General features: G+C 36.9%; 1 protein-coding gene across 1 annotated transcript; it reads right to left on the reverse strand.

Moving 5' to 3' along the window:
• Positions 1-5398: 5398 nt before the first annotated feature.
• On the reverse strand, positions 5399-14141 carry RANBP1 (RAN binding protein 1). The gene is made up of 6 exons (XM_010192789.1): positions 14097-14141; positions 12802-12938; positions 10958-11115; positions 8825-8953; positions 6779-6844; positions 5399-5770 (listed from the first exon to the last, which is right to left on the reverse strand). Exons 1-6 carry the CDS (start codon positions 14139-14141, stop codon positions 5646-5648), a joined length of 660 nt encoding a protein of 219 aa, XP_010191091.1. The 3' UTR covers positions 5399-5645.
• Positions 14142-14429: the final 288 nt, after the last annotated feature.

Here is a 14429-nt window from a genome sequence, read left to right on the forward strand (position 1 = left end):
AGTGATTCATGTACCAGGACACAAATTAAGATATTACAACTGAAAAGCACTTTTTATATGAAGCAATGTAACTTTAATCGTACCTAGTAGAATAGTCGAGAGATACCCTCCAAAGGATGCAAAATATTCAGTTGTTTTAATGTCCAGTCCATCTTTGTTGCTTATATAGCTGTAATTGCTTTTATGGGAAAAACAGCATTAGAAAACAACATGCTTTTGGCTACTTGAAATAAGGGCAGCCAGCACAACATGAATAGGCAAGAACTTGTGACACCATTAGCTTCTCTGCTAACTCGAGTAACTCGCACATCTTGATACAACAGTCAATATCTATAATACAGTGAATTAGCTGATGTAAATTTGTAGAGTCAAGACTCGTCAACAACAAAAAGCCGGACATCTCCAGCTTGAGAGTTGAAAATAAGTTTAACATAAAATTCATTAAATACCTGCAGTAGTCAGACATCTTTCACAAAATAGTTTGCAGTACATGACATCTAATCCAGAACTGTGCTAGCACCCGGTTTGTACTTAAACCTTCATCATTATATCAGTTAAAAGCATAACAGGCAAACTATACCCCACAACCTCTAGCTTCACCATTACTTCTTAAAGGATTTCCACAATATTTATTTAAGGATTTAATATAGGTTGCATTTACACTAAGAGACTATAGCAAACGAGTTGCACAAACAAGTCTTCCAAATACGAACAGATCTTAAGTCAGTGGTTAATGTCTTATGTGATAGAAGCGGACAAATGTTCTGTACTCAAATTTGCACATTGGAAATATACACCAGCAGTCATAAATCTGATGCATAACTGTAGATACTAACTATTCAAGTCTTAAATAAGGAGCATTTTTTTTGCTCCTGAGCTTGTCAAGTTTTCACAACTTCAAGAATTATTTCCTTACTATATAATTGCCTAAGCTGCTTACGTGACAGCACCTTGTTATCACATGAACTACAGCCTGAGAAATCACTTGCATGTACAATCCAGTCTCTACAGCTGGTTACTTCAAACTTTTCTTCATCAAGCAAAATAATTCTGATCTGTTGCAGTCAGTTTTCGTTATCAGAGATTCAGGTAAGGTTAGTGAGAGACTGTAATTCCTCTTATTTTAATTTTAGAGAGTAATTCTAGCTAAATCTCATTAGGAAAACCTTTAAAATAAATCCTAAATAAACCATCATAAAAGTAAAAATAAATGAAAAAATCCCTTGTACACACCTTAATTCACTGAACTAGTGCAAGTTTACACATAGACAAGACCACTGCAACTTAAGAACACTTAGTCTGGCTAATCAAAATTAAGACATTATCTCACCCTAGAAAGCTTAGAAAACACATATTGCTAGAAAGAAGCTGGACTAGCCAGAACAGGTAGTACTCAGCGTTAAAAAGCTGTAACCTGTAAGGGAAATCAAGGGGAAAAAAGAGGCAGTTTATGTTATCTCCCCCACAGTTTATTTCTACACAGTTGTAATTCAGTATTAATAAGTCTCAGGTTGAGTCTTCTGACGTCTGAATCAGATACTAAGTTTCTAGTAGCATTAACTTTTTCATTACGTTATTCAAGGGAATGCATTGAGAGTTGAAGCAGCATAAGGCAAAGCGTTTCTGTTGCAGAAGTCAGTTCAGCATGACTCATCATCAGCCATAACGCACAGCATCCACCTTCTGGACCTGACAGACTCTCAAACTGGGAAGTCCACACTCCTAACTGGTACAGTTGGTCTGGGCTGCAGGTGCTCCATCAGCAGGGAAGTACTGCTCAGGCTGCAGATGCTTTCTGAGCCAAATACCCTCCCCGTACATCTACACAGAATACTAAGCGAGAAAAGAGGTGGTGTACCCATGAACCCCACCCCTCCTCCTCTTGTGCACAAACCTATCCCAGTTCTTTCAATGATGGAGGCATACATACAGGGTAATTCTTAATTTCTCAGTTAAATCCTGCAAATTTTAAAATTAAACAAGTTCCAAGTCACTTAGTAACAAAATTGAAAAAAAACTATTCAAACTCATACTTTTGCCCTTTACATCCAGGTATTTCTTGAGCATGTTGTACTAAAAATAAAGATTCACAACATTCTCATGTCGGCACAGTGTTGAGAAGAATTTTAATTTTCTGAGTTTCGGTATCACAGAGAATTTGTGTTTGATACAAGCTACCTTATTACACAGGAAAAAAAAAATCATCATTTACAGTGTCAGAATACAGCAAACTGGGGTATTTGTCATTTGTGAATGAGACATTTAGTATCACTAATACAAGCTTATTCCTGGAGAAAAAAAACCTGTTAGTGTAGTCTTCAAAATTATTAACATGGGATTTAGAGAGAACTATATTGAATTCATTTTTGTAATAAAAAACTTAAGTCTGTCTTTCAAGACCTTAACTACACGTTAAGAAGATACTATTTTGATGCTCTTCCATCACTCGTTCATCGTTTAATGCACACACAACCATTAGTAACAACAAAGGCTGGGTTATTAAGCCTGGCTATACAGCAACTATGTGCACTTCAAGCAAGCAAGCAATTTGAACAAATTGCAGACCTTAGCACCTGACAATGCTTTACTTATCCTACTGTTGCTTCCATTCTCATCAAAAAATGTATTAAAGCCTCTTAAAAGTCTTCACTTGTACCTCCTGTAAGATTCATCCATATTCTCAGTAATGCTGTCATTGAAGTTAGAAGTGCTCAAAAAGACTTTATTCTCTAGCCAGCTGCATTAATAAAACTGGATTCCCCATTATTTTAGTCTACATTTAAACATGAGTTAATTTGTCTGACTAGGAGTAAGAGGGAAAGTAGCCACTATGCACCTGCAGGTGTTCAAATAGCCTAGAATCCAATTTGTCTCTAGAATGCTAGAGACAAATTCTCAACACACCTGTATGAAGTGCATAAAAGGATTCAGTGAATTTCTGCACTGTCTGAACAATGAAAGGTTTCTGCATGATCCATCTTTACTATGACACAATACCTTAAAACAGGTTCAGCTATTTAAATCACACTGAAGTTACTGCCATTTCAGAAACAAATATAAGGCAACAGACGCATTTTAGTAGTTGCCCACAAATCCAGGAGACTATTTTATCAGAGAACCACTTGTCAAAGAACTATTTCAATTTTTGAGCCAAGTTACTATTTTAAGATTCTCTACTGCCTGACAAGACAGCTTAGGTTCCATCATCTCAATAAACCTGTTAACAGTGAGGACTGCAGGAAAGCATGAATACTTTGTGACCTGGGCAGGGGTGGACAAGACGATGTGACATCAGCTAGAACTCCGGAATACGCAGAATACAGTAAGCTACAAACACACTTCAAGGACATCCCTTGGGAGCCCGTTACACACAGGAAAGTTTATCATTAGAATGACCAAAAAAAAAGTTATTTCACCGAGATAAATTTTTACCAATACTTACTGCTTTTTAATTTGTAGAGCAGCACACTTATGGCTTCTAAAGCGACACTGACTAATCATCCTTTAGTTCAGAAGACTAAGACGTTCTTCAGCCAAATGCTATCCAGAGAAATTATTTTACTTAGTGCTCTCTCTCATAACTTGGCTCTTTGAGATTGCAGACTTGCACTAAGGATGGTTGTAATCCATGAACTGTAAACATGGATCAGTTAATCTAAACAGGAATGGAAATGTCTTGAAATCATTTAAGTATGCGAGAATAAGTAAAGACAGAGAGAAGGCAATACAGTTAAGCAGCAGTCATCAATTTTTAAGATTAAGACAAATTAAGTCATTCAAGTGTTTCCTACCTTTTTCTGTACAATGTTTGACAGTGAAATCAAACTCACCCATTTTGCTGCCTTCATCACTTTGCCCGTGCAAGCTAAAAATGCATTCTCAGTAAGAGTTCTTTAAATAAAAAGCAAATCCTTTAAATGAAAATTTAAATTTATTTGGAAATTTTAAAATGTCATCTCTATCAATTTAGACACACTGTTTGACATTATCAGATCAGAGAATTTACACAATTTACTCACGGATAAATATTTGGCTTTTACATTCAAATGTTAAGTATTTCAGAATAGCTTTGCCTTGTTATTTCCAAACCAGAAACACTAAAGGGCATTTATTTTGCCTTTCAACCATCTTTGTTAATTAACTGGCTTTTAACATTTGCTGTACTTCAAGGGGAACATGCACAACACCAAAGGAGTTACTTTGTTTGAATGGAGTACCTTAATTACCGTTCTAGATTTAAGACTAGTTCATTGTAGCATCAAAAGGCAGTGCTAAGTGAAAAGACAAGATTTTGTTTTTTAAATATATTTTCCTTAGGTAGACTGCAGAATCAGAGCTACTTGGAAAGCTTCTTTATGAAGATAGCAAAGTCTTGCTATCCAATGATAACATTACACAGTCTTAAAGTTTAGCAAATTTTGTCTACTTTTTGTATTTTGGAAACAGCATTACAGAATTCCATCACTATCTTAACACTATCCTTGTATTAGTGCTTAACAAACGAATTCAATTAATATATCAGACCTAAAAATTGTGTTGATTTTATTGCTTACTATATTTTCCTACTGACTAGCACTAAGTTGAAAGCAGATAAACTGAAAACACTTGCAGGGAAGAGATCCGACCAATTTGCCTATTCTGACAAGCAGAGTGCCCCTCAGGTGTGTACAATGTCATTAACTGTTCGGAAGTGAATGTCATACTACCTCTCTCCAACATGGACAGCCTCCCACTATGCACCTTAAAAGTTCAGAGCCCCTCCAAGTTGTAAAAACAATGCAAGATTCAGAGCCCTGAAAAAAAGCTGATAGAGTGCACCTTTTAAGATATGCTGACATAGGGAATCCCATAGCAAGGTACTCAAAGAGTTAAGATTCTGTTCCATACACCCTAGTACAAGAGGCTGCTTCTACCTTCAGTCAGGAAGTGGCACATCATGGAAGATCTGGGACCACAGCAACAACTTTGTGCTAGAGTCCAACACTTGTAATGTCAACACATTTGGGGGGGCAGCAGAGATGTTGTTTTGTAAGAGGAAGATACTTCCAAGTCTCACGTAATACATTTTTCTCCCCCACCTTTATTTTCACTGTCTGATGGAACATCTTTAAGTGTGTCAGGAATGCTCTATCGCCTGATTCCAGAAGTCCACTACATTTCAAGAATCACAGGCACATTCCCTGCTCAGGAACACATAGCAAAAAAGTGTGAAAGATCCATTATATTCGTTTTAGAAGCCATATAAGAAACGTGTGTAATCTTAATCTTCCCTGTTTTTAAAGTCTGTTAACCTAATTAATCCACAGGTATGATGATATGTATCTCAAATCCAAAGAAACAAGTGTATTCATAAGCCTTTAAAGTATACAGAAAACTCAGTTCTGTCCTCTGATGCTGTTTTCAGGTTTGTTTTATTCACTCTTTTGGATGACTATAAATAAGTGTTTCCACTATGGAAAAGAAAGTTAGCACAGTACATTTTCATGACCAGGGAATGGATTTTCTGAAGACATCTTCAAAAGGGCAAAAGCTTAGAAAAAACAACCTGAACATTGAATTCAGTTCCTTATAAAGTCCCTTGTAAAAAATTAAAAAAAAAGGAAAGAAAGAAAAACTAAAGGAAATTCTGCAAGGCCCAGGATGATTTATTGCTTTTCTTCAGTTTTTTCCTTGGTCTCTTTCTTCTCGGAATCTTTGCTCTCTTCCTTTACAGAAAGCTCTTCTAGTTTTTCAGCAACTTTATCAGCACTATCATTTTTGTCTGTGCCTGCTAAAAGATTGATTAGGAAAAAAGTTACATAGAGGCAGCAATGGATTTTCCTGTTACAGGGTAAAGGGTAGAGAAGGGGAGGGTGAGGGGAGCAGGGAGAGACAGCTGGTATTTCGAATAATAACAAAAGAAAATAAATTCTCCACTGAACACTGCAGTGATTCATTCTATTTCTTTTCCTTTGGTAACTACCTCAGATGTCAGAATTCAAGAAATACCACTTGCATATTTTAATCACTGAGGGTCTAATCACAGTGACTGAGAAACATGTAACATTTGGTCAACTTTGCTGTTACCAGTGAAAGTCCATACAGTATCCAGTCAGGTAAATGTCTCAAGTTCTTTGCCTAACTTAAACATAATAAAAAAACAAACCCACAAAACAAAACAAAAAAACAACCAAACAAAAAAAAATGGCAAGTTCCCCAGTTTGAAACTGGAGAACAGGAAGTTCTTATGACTGAAAAATTCTGATCAAAATATCTTGCAGTGTTGACTGCAGACCACAAGTAATCTGTATTTTAGAAAGATGGAAGTGTTTCTTTACATGGTGAGATATATTGTCACATAGGCAATTCTATGAGGCAGTGCATGCATCTATTAAATAGAGGCCTGTGAAGACATGCTACAACTTCATACACATTAACGACTATAAAAATTAAGTATTCTACTAGCACAATTACACATTTGTGGAATTTGTGAAGAGGAACTGGAAGAAGGAAATATCACTGCGGTTACAATGTTCACAGTTCATTTGTGTACTATAAACAAGAAATGCTCCTTTAGTAGCCTTTCCCAAAAGCAATGTCCCAACAGCAACTGAAACAGCCTTCTACAAGAAAGAAGGCAATTGGCACTGCTGTCAACTATTGCTCTCGCAGACGGAAAAAGCACCTGAACTGAAGACTGCAGTTCAGTACAGAGTGAGCCTGCTGAAACAATGATACTCCAGGATGCTACCCACTTAAACAGCTAGAAAAAGTGGCATGGTACTACACCTTAACTTACCTTTCTTTGCTCTCTTGTCTACTTCATTCCTGCATTCTTCAAATTTTGCCTTGAATTTTTGTGCATCTGTTTCAGAAAAGACAGAATATATTTTCATTAGTTTCACCTCCTTGCAACATTTAATACTTCCAATCTTGAGTAAAAATACAAGAAGTTGCGTGTAAACAAGATCTGTAGGCACTTACAAAGTAATCTAGTTTAAACCTCGTACATGTTATGCAAAATTCTTGAATCACATATTTGTGCAGAAGCAGTTCATTTTCTTTAGCATGTCTGTTAAAGCATTTTATTTTGAAAAATATTTAAAACAATGCCAGAAACAGCTGGTTTGTAGTTACTGCAACTCCCAGCTGTCCCCAGCCTACAGGAATAAGAATACGATGTCAGAGATTGCTAATATAACTATGCAAATGACTGAAGATTAGCTTTGAACTGCTATCCTTGTCAGCTACATTATACCCTAGAAGACCTCCACATCCTTACCATAACTTAGGGCTATTAGCACCAAGTATAGAAGATAAAGCTTGTTTCATTTAGTACAGCATTCAGATTCAATACCCAAAGCCCTGGACTTGAGCTATACCTGATTACAACAGCTAAGGAAGTACAACCTTCATTATGTTTTGGTCTAAGCCAACATTTGATTTAACAGTCATTCCAAACAGTTGAGCAAGTGATAATGTTTCTACACAAGTAACAAATCAACAAGACACAGAAGTGGATCAGGCAAGGTACTTTAGCACCAGAACTACAAAGAAGGTAATCCAGCATGCCAACTTGGCCTGACTGACCACAGGAGGTCACTGCTGCCCCACAGGAATTCAGAAGCCACTATGAAACTAGTCCAGGAATTTTTTCTATCAATTCCTTTTCAAGCATCTCAAAACCAAAAAATACTTGAAGGGAATACTTATGTCTGTTTACCCATCATCTGTCTAGTCAGTACTGCAAAGTGTAAGCAGGCACAAAGGACTATTGCCTCAAGGCAAAACACTCAGTAAGCTGAACAACCTCTACCAGAAAGGGAAAGACTTTTCAAAGATGAGTAAATAGTTACCAAGACCCTTTAATTTCACATTTGATTAAGAAAGAAGAGAGAACTAAGCAGGTGGATCACAAAGATTTATTTGGTTAAACAATATGGTGTTGGAGACTTGAGGAAAAGGAAGCAAGCAAGCAATAATAAGGTCTTCCCAGATAGAGGCAAATATAGTTTTAAAATATACAGCCACTTTATTAGCCATCTAGCATGAAGAAAGAAGAGGTGGCTAACACATTAACCTTGTGTGGCAAATGGTAAAGCAGGAAATGTAACATTTTCCCTCTTTTATTTTGCTGCCTTTTTCAAGAAAAAAAAACCCTTTTTTGATTCAGTCCTAAGGAGCTGGGAAAGCTACACTATCATTCAAACCTACTGGCTAATCCGTATGTAATGACAGACCTGCTTTCTGTTGTGTTAGTCAGTGTAGTCACTCCAGAAAAACCCACCAACTAGTACAGTAGTCAGGCTTGACTAGCACTTTTCACTGAGTGTGCCATTTAATCAAAACAAAGACAACACTACATACTTCATAAAAAACCAAACAAAAAACTCAAACCAAACAAACAGAGATGTTCTCAATAATGCAGATGGACCAGAAATCTCGGGTTTTTGCTTCTAACGCAAAAATATAATCTTAACTACAATTAAGCACCTGATATAAAGGAATGCAAGTTGCAAGTATTAATCTCTACCCATGTATTACTGCCTTTATTCTAATTGGCATTACACTTGCATGAAATGGCCTAAGTTAAAAGCGATTTTAAAAGTGCCTAAGGCAGAACGCTCTATACTGCAGACCCAATTATTACACTGTTTGTCAACGCATATGTCTGTCAATCACTTAACCAGTGATTAACTGACTTCTCTGAGAGCAGTGATTAGCTAACACTACCATGCAGTGGTAAGATATAGCATACCTACAACAGTGGTTTACAGTGGTGTTTAGACATGTACCATAATGTAACAGTATACAATCACTGTAAATTCAGTGCCAGTCCACTCACTTTCTGCATTTAAAAATCGGATTGCCAGAAGTTCAGGCTTGGGGCTTTCATCTGCAAAGTCAGCATATGTGTTCCAGACCCATGCCCTGTCGCTCCCAGCATTAGGCCTCAGCTCCATTAAGGGTGTGACTGAAAAGAAAGCATTAAAAGATGTACATAATCACAATAGTAAGTGTTTCCCACATCGGCCTCCATAGATGTTATTAACAACTGACTGCAAAGCTCATGTAAAGCACTTTATACAGAAGTACTTATGGATAAATAGAAGACAGTGGTGCCCATATATATTTTTCCTTGTGTCCTCAAATAAAATGATGCAAGACCATTACTGTATAAAAGATACTAGATTCCCTGTAGTGAGGGTTTGATTCAATTCTTGTTTAAATCAGATGAATACAATAATAAAAGATACTATGTCACTAAGCACAACTCTGAACGACAGTCAGATGGTTTAAGAGGAACAGGCACACAGACAAACAGCATTCATTCTTCTTTTAAACACTTAAAATACTAAATACCACAAAAATGGATTGCTTTAAAAAATTAGTTCAAAAAAGCATTATTCCTACAATTACTCATCAAATCTCATCAGTTTACAGTTCTACTACAAGGTATTGAGCTCTGCAGTGCTGCAAGATGCACACAGCACGTTTTCAATCCATTTAAACTGGATCCAGTAAAAAGAGCCTTCTCCCTCCAAGACCCTGTAATTACTTCACCTGACTGATTGGAGAAGTTGGAATGTTACTTCTTGCACTACTCTAAGCCTTCATACACTACACACATGCAAAGTTTAAGCACAGCTTTTTTTCTTCCCTGACCCCGGATCCTTTGTCTCGTTTGGGAGACTTCTGAAGAGCATACTTGTTTTCTTGCATTTTTTAAAATTTAGAGATCCAATTACATTTTGTTTCATGTAATGTTTTGCAAAAATGAAGAGAGTTCTGTGAGCATAAATTCAAAAGGAATCTATACTGAAAGGACTTTTTTCTAAGTAAAAGACTTTTGATAGAAGTATTATAAATTTATTGATTCTGGTTTGCATATGTGCAACATTTATCTTCCTAAACAAAAGGTTTGTTCTCACTGGTTGGTGACTGCACTGCTTTCATGTTTGCCATTTCATTTACTAAGCAAGAACACCTGTGTCCTCTGAGTAGTCTGATCTTCTGAAGAGATCTACCCAAAGAAAACAAGCATTATTGCTTCTGATTTCCTACTTGTATTAAGCTACTTCAAACGAGTTATTTCAAGTTATCTAAATGTATATACTTTTTATACAAAAAACTGAGTATTACCAAAGCAAGCAACAGAATATTACCAAGTTAGTCCACTTTTTGCTAGTTATATTGACTTTCAAGTCTGTCTTGACCTTCCATATTTATTTTTATTCAAAGAGGATCAAAGAAACAAACCTTTCCTGCTCCATCAGCTCACAATACACATTCTTTCTGAATGAGTTAGCTGACTATACCATGTTCATTTCGATTTACTTCACAAGCAGAGAAAGGCAGCCACAGATTAATTTTACACCTCAGTATCTGCTAACACTATGGTTAACCAATTGCTTTTACCAATTCAGACATTTAGCTCAAAGTAGTGAACTGTTACATGACTCCTTATTTCTCATTCTTTTAATGAAAAAGCCACCATACACTAATTTCTTATACAAGAGTATTAAGGTCTACACTACCTACACGCAATTAATCATTAAACCAACCCCAGCACACACACATACTGGGAACAATCACATAATACCTGTCAACCCCAGCTAAATTTTGAAGTATCTTCAGAACATTATCAGTCTAAAGAAAAAAAATAACAAAACAAAACACAAAACAACTGTAACTTCAGCCTTGCAGGCAATCACCAAAACTAACGACAGCTTCCTCCCATTCATGAATGGAAAGCACTCATGTTTTTGATGCTTACATCCTTGTGTGCAGAGCAAGAGACAGCTATATTTATAATCTAACAAATCTGTACGTGTGTATATACACATGCCTTTATTTGTATAAATATAGTATTTCTCTAGCTGCTACTAAAAAGCCACTGAGCTCTTAATCTACAAAGCACAATTCTACAAGCTTTTTTAAAAAACAAAAATAAGAAGTACAGCAATGCATAACATACTATAATGGTTTGCACAGATTTTTAGGGTTTTATCCCTCCTCATGAGGAGGCGAATTGTTCCCTTCTCCTTGTGCTTCAGGAGTTTTACATCACCAGTTCCTCGTTCTTTCCATTCTGGAAGGTCATTCTCAGACGCAAATCGGAACAGCTTTGCTCGCCTTAAAGAACAGGGAAATTAAGAAGTTAGCCTGCACATAGAAGCATTTATCAAAACAGCACATTTGACTGAATAGTACCTTTGTTTTGGTTGTGTTTTTTTTTTAAGTCACATACAAGAAAAAATCCTTTTGTAAGGTCCCCTGTTCTACTTCAACATACAAATTTAGAAACTGATAGGATACATTCAAATTTAATGACAAACTATTGCAAATTACATAATAGCTATACTAAAAATTCAACAGGCTCTGGACGCACATTCGTGGGGACGATAAACATATTTGGTGCAGGCAACCTTTTAAGTTAAGGTAGCTAATTAACAGGTTTTGTCACAGCTAGAGTTCTTACACTATTATGAATGCAATCACTACATCTAATCCACAGTATTTATTAATTTAAGAAATTAAGCAGCTTCACACTAAGGAAAGACTCTTGTATAATTCCAAGCCCAATGTTTGATCAACTGCTAACAGAGTGCCTCACCCTCTAGAGTTACTAATTTCCTTTTAACTCTAAAATCCTAGTTGTTGCTATTCCTAAATCAGGAATAAAGGAAGCTTAGTGCTGCACTGCAGTGCAACATACCTGCTTCAGAACATCACTGTTTAATCTTCCTAGATGCCAGTGTGCCAAAAGAGAAACAGGAGTATTTTGGGACATTAGTCAGAAGTGACCCAAGAGACAGTATGAGCTCTGCTAATGAGGAACTTAAGACACTGCTATAGGAAAGGAAGCATCTGCTCATACTACAGGATACATATATATACACACACACACACTTTTCTATAAAAGAGGAAGGGATAGGGACTTGTAATAAGCCAGGTCTTTCAAGAGAGGGTGTCAGATATTGGATCAAGCTACTCTTAACAGATGCTCTGATACAGGTGAACTACTTTAGTCCAAAGCAAGTGCTTCACTCTATGACTAGCTGGCATTCAGTGGGTGATTCGTCTAAGTTTAGCTATTGGAGCAACTGGCATTGAAAAAAAGGATTCCTTTTCTCCTTCATCCCTTTGTAGGCACAAACATGAACATACACTGCAATTTACTCTATTATTTTGCTTCCTTCCTTTTTTATAAGCAAATCTCTTCTTTCTATCTGATTATGCACATCACACCTGCAGAGAGGCCTAATGGTCAGAAACCATCGCTTTAGTTTTTACCAGAATCTGTATAAGAAGAACTCAAATCTGTCTTCCAGATGAACAATACCCTTCTGTGATTAAGTAAAAGCAGTATGCTTAAAACCTATTTGAAGCCATCACATTATGGATCAAATCCAAAATACTTATTGAGCCTTTAGCCTACATGTTTCTTCAGGCAGATCATACATCTTAAGCAAGCTATCCTGATTTGACAATAAGCCAAATCTAAGGATAAAGCTATGTTTAAGACAACAGAAAGGTGCTGCCACAAATGCCTCAATCTTGTACTGCATCTATCACAGATCACCCTTTACAACCGAGGATGCATGGCAGCAACACTACAGAAGTAATGTTTTCCCCCAAGATACTTGTTTTATACTCAGTCATTCCCCCCTCCTCAGTTTCTGCCACCACAGTAAATACCAACCAACTTGGATTACCACTTCATACAGAGACTCCTAACAAGTTATCTAGCTTTTTATAAACACATTAAGGCTTAAGCCTAATAAACATTTAGATAATATACAGAAGTATTTCACTTACATCTTAAAGAGTTCTTCCTCATCCTCTTCCAGAGTTTTTATTTCTTGCTCAGGAAGTGAAACTATGGGCTCAAACTGAGGATCATGGTTAGAATCATCTGCATTTTCAGTAGAAGTATCATGCTCCTCGTGTGTTTCCTGGAGAGAGAAGGAGGAAAAAGATACACACAAAACTAGCTATGTACTTAAAATCTGAAGTACCCATATCTAGTGTTTAAAACTGAAACATTTATGACTATTCCGGAGTTAGATTGTTGTAAATGAAACACAATAGCAATAAAGAAAAATTATAGCTTAAAAATGTCAACACACAGTTCCATGAAGTAAAAAAAAAAAGTGGTCCTGCAGTGCTAGATGTTTTAGTCCTACCACTCTTACTGATTGAGTGGAGGCTTGGCCTTGAAGCAATAGCTCTCTGTCATGGAAAAATAATTTCGTAAACTAATTTTCCTATAGAATGCATTTTACGCTACTAAAGCACTACTATGTCTTAGTGGCTAATGACCCATTAGTAATGGGAAAAAACCCCACCAGACCCACAACACCAAAGCAACCACCTAACCCGGCTTAAGGGACATATTACATCCAGAAGTTCATTATTCTAGCCTTATATATTAGAATCACCACAAAGGTGTTTTTGAAGCACTCATGAAGTAATTTTTTTTAAGACTCTTTGTGGAACATTAGGTTATGGGTAAATGGCCAGAATACTATTTCCAATTTAGTTATTTAGGAATCTGCCACAGCATGCATTAAGCTTAAGAACTGTTTTTAGTATGTGACTAGTATCTAAGTGATAAACATCTCTAATACTTCATACATATGCACTGCTAAGAAGCATTAAGTAGAGAAGCCTACAAGGAAGGTTCATCTGCAAGTTTAATAAGGCCACAAAGAGTATCTCAGACCAAGAAAACTGATTTGGGTTTTCTGTTGTTGTTTGAATAACAGAGAAAGAAAAAACAGTCTATACATCCAAGACACTTAAATCTTATTTTCACTTTACAAATAATAGAGTCCACTCTTACAGGCTCTATTTAGAATATCCTTTACAGAACAGGTACACAGCACACGTGCATAAAGCAGCTGAAATGAAGCTGTGTTTTTACTAAACGGGGGGAGGGGGGGTAAAGGGGAACTGCAAAATAAATTCCGATTATGTCAACATCATCACACAAGCTATCACTAGTTTTATGTCTCCAGTGTTCCAGAATGCAAGAAAAAAGTGAGAAAAACAGTAAGTCACGTCTGTTTTGAAGAAACAGGAAAAGAAACATTGACCAAACTTTTGTATACTGTTTTCTCCAGTAGCACACCCCGTATTGTAAATTCATCATCCATCCTGCATCTGACCAACTAATTACAGAAGCTACAAGAAATGCATCATTCACAAAATCCACATGCAAGAAAAAGTGGATGCTGTTATCACGATATGATCCCGCCCTGCCGCGATATAAAGCACGTGAGGCGGCTACTCTCGCCGGGCCGTGGCACGAAGGGTTCAGTCAGCCGGACCAGGAGGAGGAGGGGCGGAAAAGACGGAGAAGAAAGGAGGGAAACGGGGAGAGGGATCACTCAAAAGCGCTCAAGTCGCAGTAGAAGCCGTGGCGCCTACGAGACGCTCAGGCT

This window comes from Mesitornis unicolor, unplaced genomic scaffold (assembly GCF_000695765.1).
Source record: "Mesitornis unicolor isolate BGI_N332 unplaced genomic scaffold, ASM69576v1 scaffold8909, whole genome shotgun sequence".
Classification (NCBI taxonomy): Eukaryota; Metazoa; Chordata; class Aves; order Mesitornithiformes; family Mesitornithidae; genus Mesitornis; species Mesitornis unicolor.